Source organism: Sinocyclocheilus grahami, unplaced genomic scaffold (assembly GCF_001515645.1).
Source record: "Sinocyclocheilus grahami isolate Dianchi unplaced genomic scaffold, SAMN03320097.WGS_v1.1 scaffold649.1, whole genome shotgun sequence".
Classification (NCBI taxonomy): Eukaryota; Metazoa; Chordata; class Actinopteri; order Cypriniformes; family Cyprinidae; genus Sinocyclocheilus; species Sinocyclocheilus grahami.
Genome location: NW_015505828.1, coordinates 391,664 through 408,046, shown reverse-complemented (window position 1 = coordinate 408,046; position 16,383 = coordinate 391,664). Strand labels below are relative to the sequence as shown.

The following is a 16,383-nucleotide window of genomic DNA, read 5'->3' as shown; positions in this document are numbered from 1 at the left end:
TATATGTATATGTGTGTGTGTGTGTGTGTGTGTGTGTGGGGGTGTATATACAGTATATATATATATATATATATACACATACACATATAGACAAATTGTCAGCTTGACAAATCTTTTGGTGTGTGTGCACACATGTGTGTATTGATAATATATAAATTGCCAGGTTGCCAGGTTCCCTTGGGGAAAAAAAAATATATATATATATATATATTATTTTACCATACTGGTAAAACAAATGTATAGCCTGAATGCACTGTAAGTCGCTTTGGATAAAAGTTTCTGCTAAATGCATATATATATTATTTTTTCCCCAAGGGAACCTGGCAATGGATTATATTATATATTATCAATACACAGTGCACACACACACCAAAAAATGTTGTCAAGCTGACAATTTGTCTATCTATTGCTTTGTCTTGTACGCCCTCATGTGTTCATCTTTTTTACTGTGAATGCTGGAAAATGCAGATAGATTTTTAGAATGTAATTTTCAACGAACTAAACCACCATTTCGAATTATTTTATTTTATTTCATTGTATTATTTTATTTTATATAAAATAAATGATATATACAAAGTAAAAATTACATTTACAGTACACATTCAATAATACAATATTAACAATATCTACTAATTTAGAAAGAAATACACCATCCCAGAGTGATTCGGGACATAAAAGCATCAGCTTGTTCACTGGTATTTGAAATACTTTTATATATAGACAATAATAAAAGTCAGTCTCGTATTAATGAATTTTCAGTTAATACTCTCACTCCCCCAATTAACATGTAACAGAAGACAGTTCTACTGTTACTTCAAGGACAATTCACACTTTTATATTCCCAATCATGTCAGGGCAAAGAGTTTTGTATGCGAGCTGCTCTTTTAAATAATAAATAAGTTTCATGGAAATGGATTCCTGCAGTATTGCCACTGCACTTCCTTTTTCAGTGCGCAGATGGGGGAATTCCAAAAGATAAAACACTCGTCTTGCCTCTTGTGCTCACTATGAGAGACAAAAAGCATTTGTGTCCAGTGTTTCTAGTATAGTGCAAGATAGTGACCTCACGACGTTGCTCAGTACATGTCAAGCAAAAAGCTTTACATTTTGGTGATGTTGGGCATCTCGATGTCGATCACCTCAAAGCCCTGGTTATTGATGCCATCAATGGAGTGGTGATGGTGTCCCGCCTCGTTGTGGTAGCAGTAGGCGCAATGAGCGGTCGGTACGGGCACCACCTTGGCGAAGTTGGAAAAGTCCACGCGGTACTTTCCCTCTTTGCTGCGGGAGATGATCGGGAGGAAGTCGTAGCCCCACATGATCTCGTGAGGGATGTAGGAAGTCCTGACCTGGCAGGTAGAGCTGGTGGACTCAGCCGTTCCATCGAGAAACACCACGAGCTCAAACTCCTGCTGATGCAGAGTGTCCACCGCCATTTCAAAGAACGGGCTGGTTTTGTCGATGACGTGGTATAGTGTCAATGGACACACGAAAAACAGGTTGTCCTTGCCGGCGTCCACCATGAAGTCAATGCTGACCTGGTCCAAGATGATGGTTTCACCTTCCGGGGTGACTGTGGTCCTCAGGAGCTTGCCGTAAATCTGGCTACCGATCATCAAAGTCTTGCGCAGGTTGGCCACACGGATTTGAAGGCAAAGGGTGCCCTTTTTAGGGCAGATAACTGCAGAGTCGCTGAAGGTTATAGTCTTGGCTCTCTTCTTGGGAAGAGCGATTTTTGCCATAACCACGCCGCACCAGAAGCAGCTGATTATGGTGCCCATAAGACTCTGAATTATAATCAGAGCCACGGCTCCCGGACAGACATCGGTGATGTACACATTTCCATAACCAATGGTGCTTTGGGTCTCCAGCGAGAAGAGGAAGGCGTAAGTCAGGGTGTTGACGCTATAGACGCACGCCGTGTGATTTTCGGGTGGATTCTGCCACTTCAAGTCGCCGTGGTCTCTGGCGATCCAGTACCAGAGGAGGCCAAAGATAAACCAGCTGAGGGTGAAGGATGCCACGAAGTGCAAGATGACAAACCGCCATCGGGTCTCTACGAAGGTGGTCCATATGTCAAGGACGTAGGCGAAGCGGTTTCGGTGCATAACGTTGCCGAACTCGATGTTGCAGCGGCCGTCTTTGGTCACCAGGCGATATTTGCGAACTCGCCGATCTGACATGTACTCCTTCACCACCTCTCTCAAGGAACGAGTCATTTTGAGGGTTTGTCTGGGAAGAGAATGAAGGGATATTTGTTAGGACCAAACCAAGACCCAATGCATAACAAAAGAGCAAATCGTTGACGGTGAATCTCTCGGCTACAGCGTTTCAAACAGGGACAGAGAACATGTTGTCCAACAGACTGGAGTATTTAGGGATAAACACTGCCTATTGTTATGCATGAGATAAGATAGCCCAATCTGTACACATACTGTACGTGCATGACCACCTGAGTTGATTTCACATTTTGCAAACAGTAAACAATTCTTTTGAATCTGGGCCATTTCAAGTAACATTCCCAATAACTTCGAGAAACACATTACAGCTGCAATGTTATTAGTTGCTGATGCTCTTTGTTGTTACATCACAGATATCAGATAAAGACACCGAACAAATTCAGTGTATTTTTTCCCTCTAGGACATTATGAGAGTTCATTTGAAACTAGTTATAGCTGTGCTTAGTGCAAGAAGCAATGCATGAGTGAGCGTGTTATTGTTTATTAGCCATTAGCCAACCTCTTAATTCTATGCAAAATGGCATCAATATTTCAGATATATTATAAAAGGTTTTGAGTTCATAGTATTGTGGAAGGAACTGCTCAAATGAATCGATAATCAGGTGCTGTAAATCATAATTTGTGTGAAAAGGAATAAAAGTGGTTGATGTTTTGCTGTCTCTAGTATTCATTTCAGTAGGAAATTGCAGTGAAATATATGTATAGGTACGTTTTTCCCAATCAGTTTTGCAGTTTTTCCAATGAGACTGGGTTGCAAAATTCTGTTAAAAAGGCAAACGATAAAACTCACATTTAAGATGGTGTACAAACTTAAAATGCAACTACCAAAAAAAAAAAATTTTTTTTTTTTTACGAGCTATGCATAGAAGTGCAAATTACTTTAATCAATAAGCCTTAAGCTGTCATTTTAGTCTTGCACCTGACTGTTCGTCAGGCCTGTGGTTTCGCTGCAGGCTTTGAATCACGATCATTTTACTAAACTCGACACATTCTGAATGTTTCTTTGTACTTAATTACAGCAGTAAATAAAAGCGTTGATAAATGAAGGTGTCGCATTGCAGCGTGCTCAGGGCAGTTAGCTGCGGGTAATCTCTGCTTATCTGTCGTTTATGAGCGGCTGAGTGCTGCTCGGTTCGCTCCAGATCCATTTGTTCCATCTCTGGAGTGTGCTTAATGTTTAATGCAGAGTCTATTAGAATACACATCAACTCTGTTCCGAAGCTCAATTACAGCACAGAATAGCGATTGTTCAGCCCAGCCAGAGGAACCCGCAGTTCCCATCCGCCACCAATCATCTGCTGTGCTGATTTATGAATTTAATGTTCCCAAAATACCGTGAGGGATATTGGTGCTGATGAGTGAACCAGACTGCATATCAGATGAGCAGAGATTTACACTGCAGATGTAAGAAAGCATCACAGATGTAGAGATGTTCGGCTTACCTGCTACAGAAGTCAAGGTGCCAAAACTTCACTCGCTCTCCGGTTCACTTGCTGGTGTCTTTTCGTCCGCTCTTTCTCGTCTTTTAAAGGTGAGCTAAAGCAGGAAATTGGAAATCAACATGTGTGTGTGTTACTCATTAATAAGTTGTGTCCCTCCTTAACTCTTTCGCACTCCGCTGTTCTCTCTTTCTCTCTCTTTCTAGCCCAACTCTTCCCTTTTGTAGGCTTCGCTCCTACTCAAGACAGTCATCCCGTGTTTATCCCTTGTTTATGTATACACAAAAATGCTTTACGCAAGGGGAGCGTGCAGGGTGCATATACTCTTGCAAACTCAAGACGGAAGTACTTATCAACACACGCACACACTCCCGCTGATCTGTTAAAGGTACCCCTACAAAATCACTTAGCACTTATTGCTTTGCCATAAATATTCATCAGCAGTGATGTTCATGTTATATTAAACGATGCATGCAGGGATAAATCAGTCTTCTGTGAAAGTTTCGGGTCACCAGCAGGCTGCAAACCACAAAGGTCAAAGGTCATTTTGTAGGCTTCGCTCCTACTCAAGACAGTCATCCCGTGTTTATCCCTTGTTTATGTATACACAAAAATGCTTTACGCAAGGGGAGCGTGCAGGGTGCATATACTCTTGCAAACTCAAGACGGAAGTACTTATCAACACACGCACACACTCCCGCTGATCTGTTAAAGGTACCCCTACAAAATCACTTAGCACCCTATTGCTTTGCCATAAATATTCATCAGCAGTGATGTTCATGTTATATTAAACGATGCATGCAGGGATAAATCAGTCTTCTGTGAAAGTTTCGGGTCACCAGCAGGCTGCAAACCACAAAGGTCAAAGGTCACGCTTTGCTGCAACTCGAGTGGTTTTGATTTTGGGGATCTATAGAGGAACATCTAGTGTGCGTATTTGCATTTTTGAATGTTTTAGTAGACATCAAATCTATTCAATATAAAACAAGTTCGGTCACACTTTATTTTAAGGTCCAATTCTCACTATTAACGAACTGTTAACTACGACTTTTGGCTCAGTTAACCTAATTTGCTGCTTATTTATAGTTAGTAAGGGAGTTGTTAAGTTTAGGATTAGGGAATCTAAAAGAAGGTCAAGCAGAATAAAGCATTTATATATGCTTTATAAACAACCGATATGCTAGTAATATGCATGCTAGTTAATTAATAGTGCGAATTGGTCGTTGAAATAAAAAGTTACCCAAAGTTCAATATTCAGACACAATCCCATAGCAAGGCACTCGGTCAAAGGTCACGCTTTGCTGCAACTCGAGTGGTTTTGATTTTGGGGATCTATAGAGGAACATCTAGTGTGCGTATTTGCATTTTTGAATGTTTTAGTAGACATCAAATCTATTCAATATAAAACAAGTTCGGTCACACTTTATTTTAAGGTCCAATTCTCACTATTAACGAACTGTTAACTACGACTTTTGGCTCAATAAACCTAATTTGCTGATTATTTATAGTTAGTAAGGGAGTCTAAAAGAAGGTCAAGCAGAATAAAGCATTTATATATGCTTTATAAACAACCGATATGCTAGTAATATGCATGCTAGTTAATTAATAGTGCGAATTGGTCGTTGAAATAAAAAGTTACCCAAAGTTCAATAATCAGACACAATCCCATAGCAAGGCACTTGTTTGTAAGTAAATGATGAGGAATGTTTGTTTCAGTGTCTATCTGAACATGCATTAAAGTATATGTGCTAGAAACACACTTTACTTATGAATTCTGCAAAAATTAATGAGATCACATTAGTACTGTACATGATCTAATTCAAAGTCTAGAGCAAACAGAAATCATTGCATTCATGAACAATCAGATATATCAGACGGTTTCTTCTAGAAGTGCAAATCAGATGTTAGTCGCTGAAGGACTGTGAAAAGACGTCAGTCATCAGTGAAATGATACAGAAGATGATGAGGCCCACGACTGTGCAAGTTCACAGACTGACTAGCGTTTCAGACAAGGAAGCTTGCATCTTTCATTCTCTGATCTTTTGTTCTTTAGACAGTGAGTGAAACTGACATGAATGAAGAGCTCAAAACCGTTCTCTTTCCACAGAGACTGATTCTCCAAGACTGCTGACACTGATAACGTCCTTTGTCATTGAAATAAGGGACTGGTGTAATCAGGGCTGTCGAAATCGCTGAAATCGCTTTCTGGAAATCCTCATTTGTTGCTTTAACAATCAAATCACATCATTTATAATTTATTAAAAGTTTCTGTGTTACATGTTAATTTACACAAAAGTTAGTTCCACTCCTCAAAACTGATTCTAATTGAGAGACCCAAAAGAGTTTTTATTGCATCATTTGGAGCTAAACAGACAAAATAACTTGCCATATTGTGTCAAAAATGCATGTTTCTAAGAAATTATTTTTGAACAAAATCCATGTTTTAATGAATATTTGAGCAATATCACACTCACAACTGTGCTGTTGGTCTGAGTATATCAATGTGATTTTGATTAACTGTGATATTCAGTTCAACATATGATGTTACTGAAAATGATAGATTCCCCAGAAATGTAAATTATGTCATCACTTACTCATTCTCGTGTCGTACCACTCCTGTATGACTTTCTTTTTTTTAGTGCAACACAAAAGAAGATTTGAAGAATGTTAGTAGTAGTTTCACTGCATGGACAAAAAAAACACTGAGGCATTTCCTATATCTTCTTTCATGTTCCACAGAAGTAGAAATAAAGTCATACAGGTTTGGAACGACATAAGGGTGAGTAAATTATAACAGCATTTTATTATATTTTTTTGGAGTGAACTCTCACTTTAATCATAAAACAAGCAAGAAACACTTTAGACATTCAAAGCAATGCTAAATGCTGTGATTATCATGTAACGCGAGTTTCCATTTGTCATCACAGTGCAGTTTTCTTTCATGATTGCATTTCAAATTGGCCTTGTGTTTCAATCAAATTAAAGCAAAGGTGTTTGAGAATTCAAAGAGCCTTGAGGTAAAACAGGGTAACACTTTATTTCGATAGTCCACTTTAGACATGAAATTAATGGTAAGTAACTGTGCAACTACATGTCAACTAGTAGTTAGTAGAGTATTAGTAGACTGTCTGCTTAATATCTTCTAACACTTTCTTTGTCAACTTATTCTACTAACCCTAAACCTACCCTAACAGTCTACTCTGAGAGTTAGTAGACATGTAGTTGCAAATGAATGAGAATCAGTTGACAAGTAGTTGACATGTAGTTACAAAGTTACTTATAGTTAGTAGAATGTCTAAAGTGGACTATCGAAATAAAGTGTAACCTAAAACGGAGACACGTTGCTGAAGTATTACCACAGCTTTAGTTGTTTTGCATCAGAAATACTTTGGGAAGAACCAGGAGAATTTTCACTTAGACATTCAAAGCAATGCTAAATGCTGTGATTATCATGTAACGCGAGTTTCCATTTGTCATCACAGTGCAGTTTTCTTTCATGATTGCATTTCAAATTGGCCTTGTGTTTCAATCAAATTAAAGCAAAGGTGTTTGAGAATTCAAAGACCCTTGAGGTAAAACAGGGTAACACTTTATTTCGATAGTCCACTTTAGACATTAAATTAATGGTAAGTAACTTTGCAACTACATGTCAACTAGTAGTTAGTAGAGTATTAGTAGACTGTCTGCTCAATATCTTCTAACACTTTCTTTGTCAACTTATTCTACTAACCCTAAACCTACCCTAACAGTCTACTCTGAGAGTTAGTAGACATGTAATTGCAAATGAATGAGAATCAGTTGACAAGTAGTTGACATGTAGTTACAAAGTTACTTATAGTTAGTAGAATGTCTAAAGTGGACTATCGAAATAAAGTGTAACCTAAAACGGAGACACGTTGCTGAAGTATTACCACAGCTTTAGTTGTTTTGCATCAGAAATACTTTGGGAAGAACCAGGAGAATTTTCACTTCCTTTAGTGACCAAATTACAAAGTGTTCGAGTCTAAAAGACTCTTCATTGGATGTTCACACGATTCAGCTGACGAGTAAGAAACTGATCTTGACCTTGCAGGTGCGCAGCATGAACTCACAGCATATATATGGTACCCTGGTTCTCCTGTCAGTCATTCGGATGTAATCTTCATTCAGTTCAATACCTTCGTGTGCTTTGACATGACCAAATTTACCTCATTGACGCATTCAATGGAAAATCCATAATAAGCTTTTCAATAATACCAAACCACGAAATGTTGCCTTAGGCTGCCATTCAAGACCACTGATCCAAGAAAGAAGTTTTTCCACACTGACTTTTCTGCTGCGATGTGAACTCATTTGTGTATTTGTGCAAACAGCAACAGTCATAAGTGTCAAATCCAATTTATACAACAAAACGGCTGTCATTCTGATAAGAAAATGCTGAGTCTCTAAAACCTGGATGTTTTCTACTTCACAAATTACGTTGGAATGAATTTCTTTTCATGCATTAAACGGCCATGACAAACTCACAGCATATAAAATGTTACATATAAATGACATACACTAAACTGGAAAAATGCCTGACTTTTAAACTTTCCCCCAATTCAAACAATTCACAGTCGAGGTGGCAAAGTAAAGTTTGTCTTCACCCTTCTGTGATCATAATGATATAATCACCTGTGCCAGGTGGCTGAGGGGGGATTTCACTATTGAAGTGTGAACGTTAATGACCAACTTAGTTCCATTGAATGACTCGAATGAGTCACACGCTCCAGGCGACACTCCCACCAATATTTTCTGCTTTTGTTGCCTGCTTTTTGACTCCTAAATCCAATAGTCGATGTAGCTTCCGAGCAGTGTTTGGAGCCAAATGTCATGAGCATTATTTCCTAAGCTAGAATCTAGAAGTTATAAGAATAAGAATAATACATTTTGTGTATCATTTACTTCAAGTCCCAGAAGTCATTATCATTCATGGGCAGTATATCATTCTTTGTAAAGTGAGTTTAAATACCAGCAAAATCCTGATTTACTCCAGAAAGCAACCTTGACTTGACATCAAGAAAACTAGCCATTCCTTTAACTGGCTTTGAAGGAATGATCATTCATTTTGGTGTTTTACTCAGTTTGCCTTGCTTATAGAGTATCTCAAACAAATGACTTTGTTTAAAATGCAGATATGCTGAATTAAAGCTATCGTTCTGCACAGACTGTGTATGTGCTACAGTATTTCCTTGCAATGCAATGAAGATCCTATAGCTGTGGGGTGTAAGGTGTAGGAGGCTTTATGCAAAAAGAGTCAAAACCATCAAACTTTCTGAATCTGCAGACCTCATTTGAACCTGAACAGACCCACATCCAGATTTAAGATGCTGAGGCTAAATCAAGCTGTTGAAATGGGCCTGATAATCTATATACTGTTATACTACAAAACATGAAACATTTGGCAGAGACATCTATCTAAAGCAAGTTACAGTGCATTAAAGGTGCACATTTAATCAGTTCATGCATTTCCTGGGAAGCGAACTTATGACCTTACACTCTTAAAAATGCTGGGTTGTTTCAACCCAATTTTGGGTCAAATATGGACTAACCCAGCTGTTGGGTTAAAATTTAAAATTACATTTTTAACCCAAAAGTTGGGTTAGTCCATAATTGATCCAAAGCCGGGTTGAAACAACCCAGCATTTTTAAGAGTGTAGGTTTGCCAGTACATCAAACTACCTTTTGAGCTACTTCAGATCCAGTGAAATGAACATCGAATGTGCATAAATACTTCTGTGTTTTTGAACAGAAAACCTAATTGATTTAGGTAATTTTTATTTTTTTTATTTTTTAAACAGGATGCAATAATCAAACTATGGGCACGTTTACAAAACAACAACACACTAAAAAACAGAAACGTTTTTCCTTTGCAATTTTGAAAAGCTTTCGCTAAAAAATGTTTGTGTACAGACGACAATGTTGTTACACGGGATCCGCAAAAATGACTTAAAACGTGATATTATGCATGCCAGGCCAGTAGTTGGCGATGTCACTTTGCAAAGAAACAGTACGAACCTGCACACATATGCATTCAGATTCAGCGTGTAATAAACATGTGCACGACGTCACTGTTTCTACAAATTCATGTTTTTGTAGTTTACACAGAGAGGATAACAGGAACCTTTTTAAAAACATGCACTTAGAAACGCATTTTCAAAGAGTCGCATCTTCAGACCCCTAAAACGCCAATGTTGTGTTGTTTTGAATAAAAAAGACATAAAAACGGTGTCGTGTAAACATCTCCTAAAATGTCAAAATCTTCTTTACAACTGAACTGATTCAAAACATGATTCACAGATTGATTTGAATCATCACTCATTAGCTGCTTAGTTACATATGTGTATTTTATTTTGATGATAATTATTTTTTAAGATATATTCGTCTACATAACCAAGCAGTTCGATTATTTTTTGTTAGTATAGCTTAAGTGTAGCTGAACTACTTTAAATGATGCTTGTAGCTTTCTTCTATGTTGCTTCTTTTCTCTGATTTACAGATTTAACAAAGCTGTGGAGAGAAAAATTTGAGGTAAAAACTGCAACTCACCTTCCTTTAGAGTCGAGAAAACAAACCTCGATCAGCTGGTCAATACAGTGCCTTTTGGTATTTCCTTCTTCATCTAGAATGAGCTGATTCTGCATTTCAAGCCTCTTTTTATTCACTCACTTTCTGAGAGTACAAAGAGTTCATAAAATAGATACATAGTACTTAATAATGTGCCAGATCCTCTTTAGATTCTCGTTGGATTTGATAAACTACGCCAGTCAGAGCTGGTGTCTAGCCAGCAGAAAGCTGTCAGTATAGACAAGGCCAAGGACTGCTGGCAAACAGCGGCTGTATATTAGCCAACAGCTCCTTGTTTAGTGCAGGAAGGAAAGCGTCTGAGAAATAGTCTGATTTTCTGCGCCATGTATTGAAACATCACCTCTTAGTACTTAGTAATATTTACGGCACCTGCAAGTGGAACCATTGCAGTTCCACTGCTTTCTGAAAGGTGCCGCTGCTGAGCAAGAACACAAACACAAACACATATTGTACCCATGAATAATCAGCTTCATCAAGACTTCAGAGATGCAAATGAAACCTTTGTTATCAGAGCTGAATTTAACTGTGAAGTCTGGATAGTCTGCTAAACGCACAGCTAAAGTGAAGAACTGATCCACATGACGAGTGCTGATGTTATACTCTCATGTGGGCGCTGAACACCACCTCAAGCTAAAATGAAACAGTCCAGTGTGATTTATTATGAAACTCCGCTCAGCGGGCGAGTAAAGCGCACTGAACTATTGAACAGCGCATATATAGCCTGACTATACTTTCATCAGTAATGTTGTCATGTACAGTAGAGTGAACTGAGAATAAAAGATTCTTAAAGGGACAGTTCAGCCAAAAATAAACCATTCACTCACCCTGATGTCTTAATATGTATAGGTGTGTGTGTGTGTGTCTTTCTATGTATATCTATCTATCTATCTATCTATCTATCTATCTATATATATATATATATATATATATTAGGGGTGGAACGATACTTGTATTCGTACCGAACCGTCACGGTACGGACATCTCGGTTCGGTGCATGAGGCCTTACAACGAATACAGGCAATTCACCCCCAATCCAGAAGAACAGCGAATGCCGTGAGTTGCGCACTTGAAAACAAAGCCCACTGGACAGTGACCATGTGCTGAATCTGAATGTGACTCTCACAGACTGAAAAAGTAGTATAGTTTAAAGGCTTGAGCACTCAACTGTTTGCAAAACGGAGCTTTGTGCTCGTGTATCCTACCTCTCTCATTCGGCACAAATTTAAATATTCCATAATATTTCCATATTTGCGATGTAACCTATCTGAATGCTAAACCATTATTTATTATGTAAATTATAGGCTTTGTACTTCAGTCGCGTTCCAATGGTGACACAGAGGCGGGCGCGCTGATGTTTGGTTCACTGTATTTTATTTTTATAAAGTACAAACTGCGCTGTCAAGTTAGCAATGCTGGAACTGATGTGTTGTGTGTGTGTGTGTGCGCCGACGCGATAACTTCAACTGTTTCCATATACCAGCAGAATCAACTTTAAACACTTATTTTCTTATTAATAATGCATCACTGTATAAAGGTCTGCTTTTATTTGTGTACACACACAATGAAAACAAAACATTGCGCTTTTGTAAAATAAAGAAAACAAATAGGATGTGGCTTTCTGCCATTTGAGTTTCCTTTCTGTGAACAAATTAAGTGTTTCATTGTATATATATAATGTATAATATATAAATAAAATAAAATCTCAGAATATATTCTTCCCACAGAATGTTTATGACTTTCATTCATGTTGCACAGAAGGAAGAAAGTCATATGGGTTTGGATAATTAAAACCATATAATACATTATCATTATTTGAAATAAAATGAACTTTAGCTGAAATAATAAAATAAACAATTTTATTTCTCTAATTGCCACAACATCTTATTTAAAAAAACTACAAACTTAATAAACTAAAACTAAAAAAATAAAACTAAATTGTAATTATAAAAAAAAAACTTTATAGACATGTTTATTTGTAATAATAACAACAAAATTACTTTAAATAAAATAGGACATCTAAACTAAATTTTGAATAAATACAAAAAGCATAAAAATAAAATCTAATTCTAAATATTAACAAAAACTATATTATATCAGTGGTACAAACATAAAACTGGTTCCTTTCATGGTTTACAAATGGCATTCAGAGTCATTATTATTTATTTTATTATTATTAAATCACAAGTGCACCCTCAGATTCCAGATTTTCAAATAGTTGTATCTCAGCCAAATATTGTCCGATCCTAACAAACCATACATCAATGGAAAGCTTATTTATTCAGCTTTCAGATTATGTATAAATCTCAATTTCAAAAAATTGACCCTTATGACTGGTTTTGTGGCCCAGGGTCACATATGTATAGTTTGTATTTAGTAACCCTGATTTCCATATTTGTGTCAAATTGTATTTATTTATTGACTGTCTGTCTATCTGACATCTTTATATGCAATTACATTTAGGTAATATCATGTTCTGGTTTAAATTTATATTTACAAAGTCAAATATTTGTTTGATTTAAGCGATTTCACTGTATAATTCACCTAAACTGTACCCCTCAAATAAAATATTTTGAATAACAATAATAATAATAAGAATTTAGTAAGAATTGAATGTCCACAAGTGGAAGTTTAATGAGATTTACTGGGCTGGGGTAGTGATTTATCCATGTTTTATAAGGTTTTAAATGTATGAATATGAAAATGAAAAGGCAAAAGTTGTGCTAAAGTTGTGTTCATAGTGTTTTTTTCTTCTTCTCACATTCAGTGATCAGAGCAAAACAAATTACTGACAGACTGCTACAGGACCTTTTTTTTTTTCTTTCAGTCTGTCTCTATCATTCTGTCCTGATTATTCCTGTTGCCCTTGGTATGTTTTGTCTTTATTTATCTCTCCCATTGTTTTGTCAGGTCACAATATTTCAGTTCAAACTGATCAAATCTGCACTGACAGGGTCAATTCATGCTAATTTATACAGGACAACCAAAGAAGAGAGAAAGAGAGAAACGGCTCAGAATGTAAATTAAACCAAATGCTGGTTCAGTCTTGAAAATTACATTTACTAAACTGTTTTATTTCTACATGTTACGGAACGTTTCAACAGCACTTCATATTTTTTAAACATAATTTACACACTGATAGAGACTGCATTGATTAAAACTGGCCTGACCTAACCTGATGAAATTAAGGGCCCTATCATACATCCGGCGCAATGCAGCGCAGGGCGCAGCGCAAGTGTTTTTGCTAGTTGCACCCCGACGCAGTTTTCATTTTCCCATCCTGCACCACGTTGTTTAAATAGCAAATGCATTTGCGCCCATGGGGCTCTATTTTAACGATTTTTTTTGCACTCAGGGCGTCCGAATCCACTTTTGCTAGTTTAACGATGGGAAAACGGGCGCATGGTCTAAACGGGTTGTCCCTAGTCTCTTAATGAGTAATTGGTGCTTTTTGAGCGTAACGTTCAATAAACCAATCAGAGTCTCATCTCCCATCCCCTTTAAGAGCCAGTTGCGCTCGCGCCATGGCGGGTTCGCTATTTACATGGCAGAATGTAATTTTTCATTTTTAAAAATGTTTGTGTGCTGCTGTGCGTCCCTGTGTGTGTAATAAGTACAACATTCCAATCAACCAATCAGAATAGAGATATAACTTTTCAGAGAATGTCAGTTTTAGGCTTACAATCAGGATTAGGTGCTTCTACACTCTTGTTAATAAGCTATCATTTCCCACTGATTTTATGAAAAAATTATGGGTAGGGTTAGGTTTAGGGGTAGGGATTGGGATTTGTTGATCCAGGATCATCAAAAGATGTTGATCAAGGAACATGTCTTACTTGGCAAAATCACGGCAACCGCACCCACTTATAGGCGCATATTACTAACACACACATTAAGTAACAAAGAAAAAATATTGCACAAGACTTTAGACCCGGTTTGAGTTGGTCTATTGAGTTTCAGTTCCTCAAAATAGCAACGCGCCAACAATGCGCCTGAACACACCTCTTTTTTAGAGCAGCCCGCCATGGCGCGAGCACAACTGGCTTTTAAAGGGGATGGGAGATGAGACTCTGATTGGTTTATTGCACATTACGCCCAAAAAACACCCATTACTCATTAAGAGAATAGGGACAACCCGTTTAGACCGTGCGCCCGGGTGCGCCGACCGTTTTCCCATCGTTAAACTAGCAAAAGTGGATTCGGACAGGCCCTGAGTGCACCTGCGCCATGCGCTTTAGACCATGCGCTTAGATCGTTAAAATAGGGTCCTAAGAATTAAAGATTTATGACATACTGCATTGATCTACTGCCTTTCCTTCCACTGCTCTCACATGTCTATTCCTCTCAAATCTCTAGTGATTCAGTGAGAAAATAAAAATAAATAAATAACACACTTGGAATAATGAAGGACCATGCTCTTGATTACACTTAGAGGATTGATAACCCGTTGAAAATGTTTATTGATTTTACAATTACAGGGTCAGCTGATTGATGTGGCATTCAAGTAATGCTTTATCACACATTAAAAAGAGACATATAGAGAGTAAATGAAGCACTGTGATGTGTCTTCATCCACTGTTTGTTCTCAAAGCATAGTCTCTTAAATGTGATGCACACACAACATACTGTAAGTGTGCTTGCTTAAGTGTATGGCTATATATGCACTATAAGATTGCTCTGTCCATTTGAGCATCCCAACCAACCCTATGCGGCCTATAATTGTCTGCTAACGTTCTCGTTCACTTCAATGCTCCTCAACTTGTACAGAATTCTCAAAAGTAAGCAACCTACATTTTACCATTCTTGCTCATAGGCACGGACGTTATATTATTATATAAATGTTATACTTTTATTTACTGTACTGTTTCTTAAAGCATACAATTAAAAATTTAACAAGACAAGTCAGCTCACAGTGAGTGAAATGTAATAAACTGAAGGAATTTAAGCATCATCTCTTGTGAAAAGATGTGTGTTTAGCTGTATTGAATGTGCACTTCAAATATTAAATATATATATATATATATATATATATATATATATATATATATATATATATATGTGTGTGCTTAAAGATGGAAAAAAGTGCATTTTATAATATTGTCAAATTAAAAGTTTTACTTTAAAATACATTTATATCATTATGTTTTGATAATATTTGGTAATGCTTAGTGCACTTATTTTGATGTGTTGACTAACTAAACATTAAAGTAAATAAAAAGTACTTGTTTTTTTTGTGTCTTATTTGATAATATTAAATAATAATAATAAAACTGAATGTGTTTTAAATACATAAAGTTCAACTTTATGTATTTAAATGTACTCCTTCTCAAGGGGGATGGATGATAAGTCAGGGGGGCATAGGTTTCGGGGGCCCTTGCACCATTGGGACTCCCTTTATGGCCACTATAATCCAATACTGGACTCATTGGTTTGAGATTCTCAGCCAAATTTCATGGTGGGCCCAATGTAGGCACAATATGGGCTTAAGGTTTGGACCTTAAATGGGTTTGTCCACAGTTTCCATGTCGGCCCTATCTGAATTGGCCCATATGAATCTCTTATAGAATATAACATGTGACAATTAACTGATACGGATCCCATTTGGGGCCCAAAACTCAATCCCAAATCATACCAACACTGAAATGTGGGCTGGGAGTCAACAGATCCAATAGAAGCCGCAGAATCTACTGCCGTTGGGCAGATGATGTGTGTTACAAAATAGGTGACTGTGTGCGGGGAGACTGCAGAGTCATAAATCAGAGTTTGTTCGCATGTTGGAAGGGATTTTAGATCCATGGCATCGTGGACAAGGAGCAGATGCTTGTCATCTCATTTGGACAGGGGTCGCCAATGGGGTAATCCTGCGATCCCCGCCAGCTCTCTGTTTCTCTCAGCACGCTCCTTCTCAAGGGTGGATGGATGATAACTCAAGAAGGGGCCCATGTATACGTTTCAGGGCCCCCTGCACCATTATGACAACATTTACGCCAATAGCAGCTATTAACCTATACTGGACTCGTTGGTTTGACATTCCCAGCGGGTGGGTCCAATGTAGGTCAGGATATGGGCATAAGGTTTGGGCCCCAAATGGGTTTGTCCAT

At 37.6% G+C, this 16,383-nt stretch overlaps 1 protein-coding gene across 1 annotated transcript; it reads right to left on the bottom strand.

Moving 5' to 3' along the window:
- Positions 1 to 1,100: 1,100 nt before the first annotated feature.
- Positions 1,101 to 2,229, bottom strand: LOC107558562 (ATP-sensitive inward rectifier potassium channel 1-like). Its single transcript, XM_016242218.1, has one exon. It carries the CDS (start codon positions 2,217 to 2,219, stop codon positions 1,101 to 1,103), a length of 1,119 nt encoding a protein of 372 aa, XP_016097704.1. The 5' UTR covers positions 2,220 to 2,229.
- Positions 2,230 to 16,383: the final 14,154 nt, after the last annotated feature.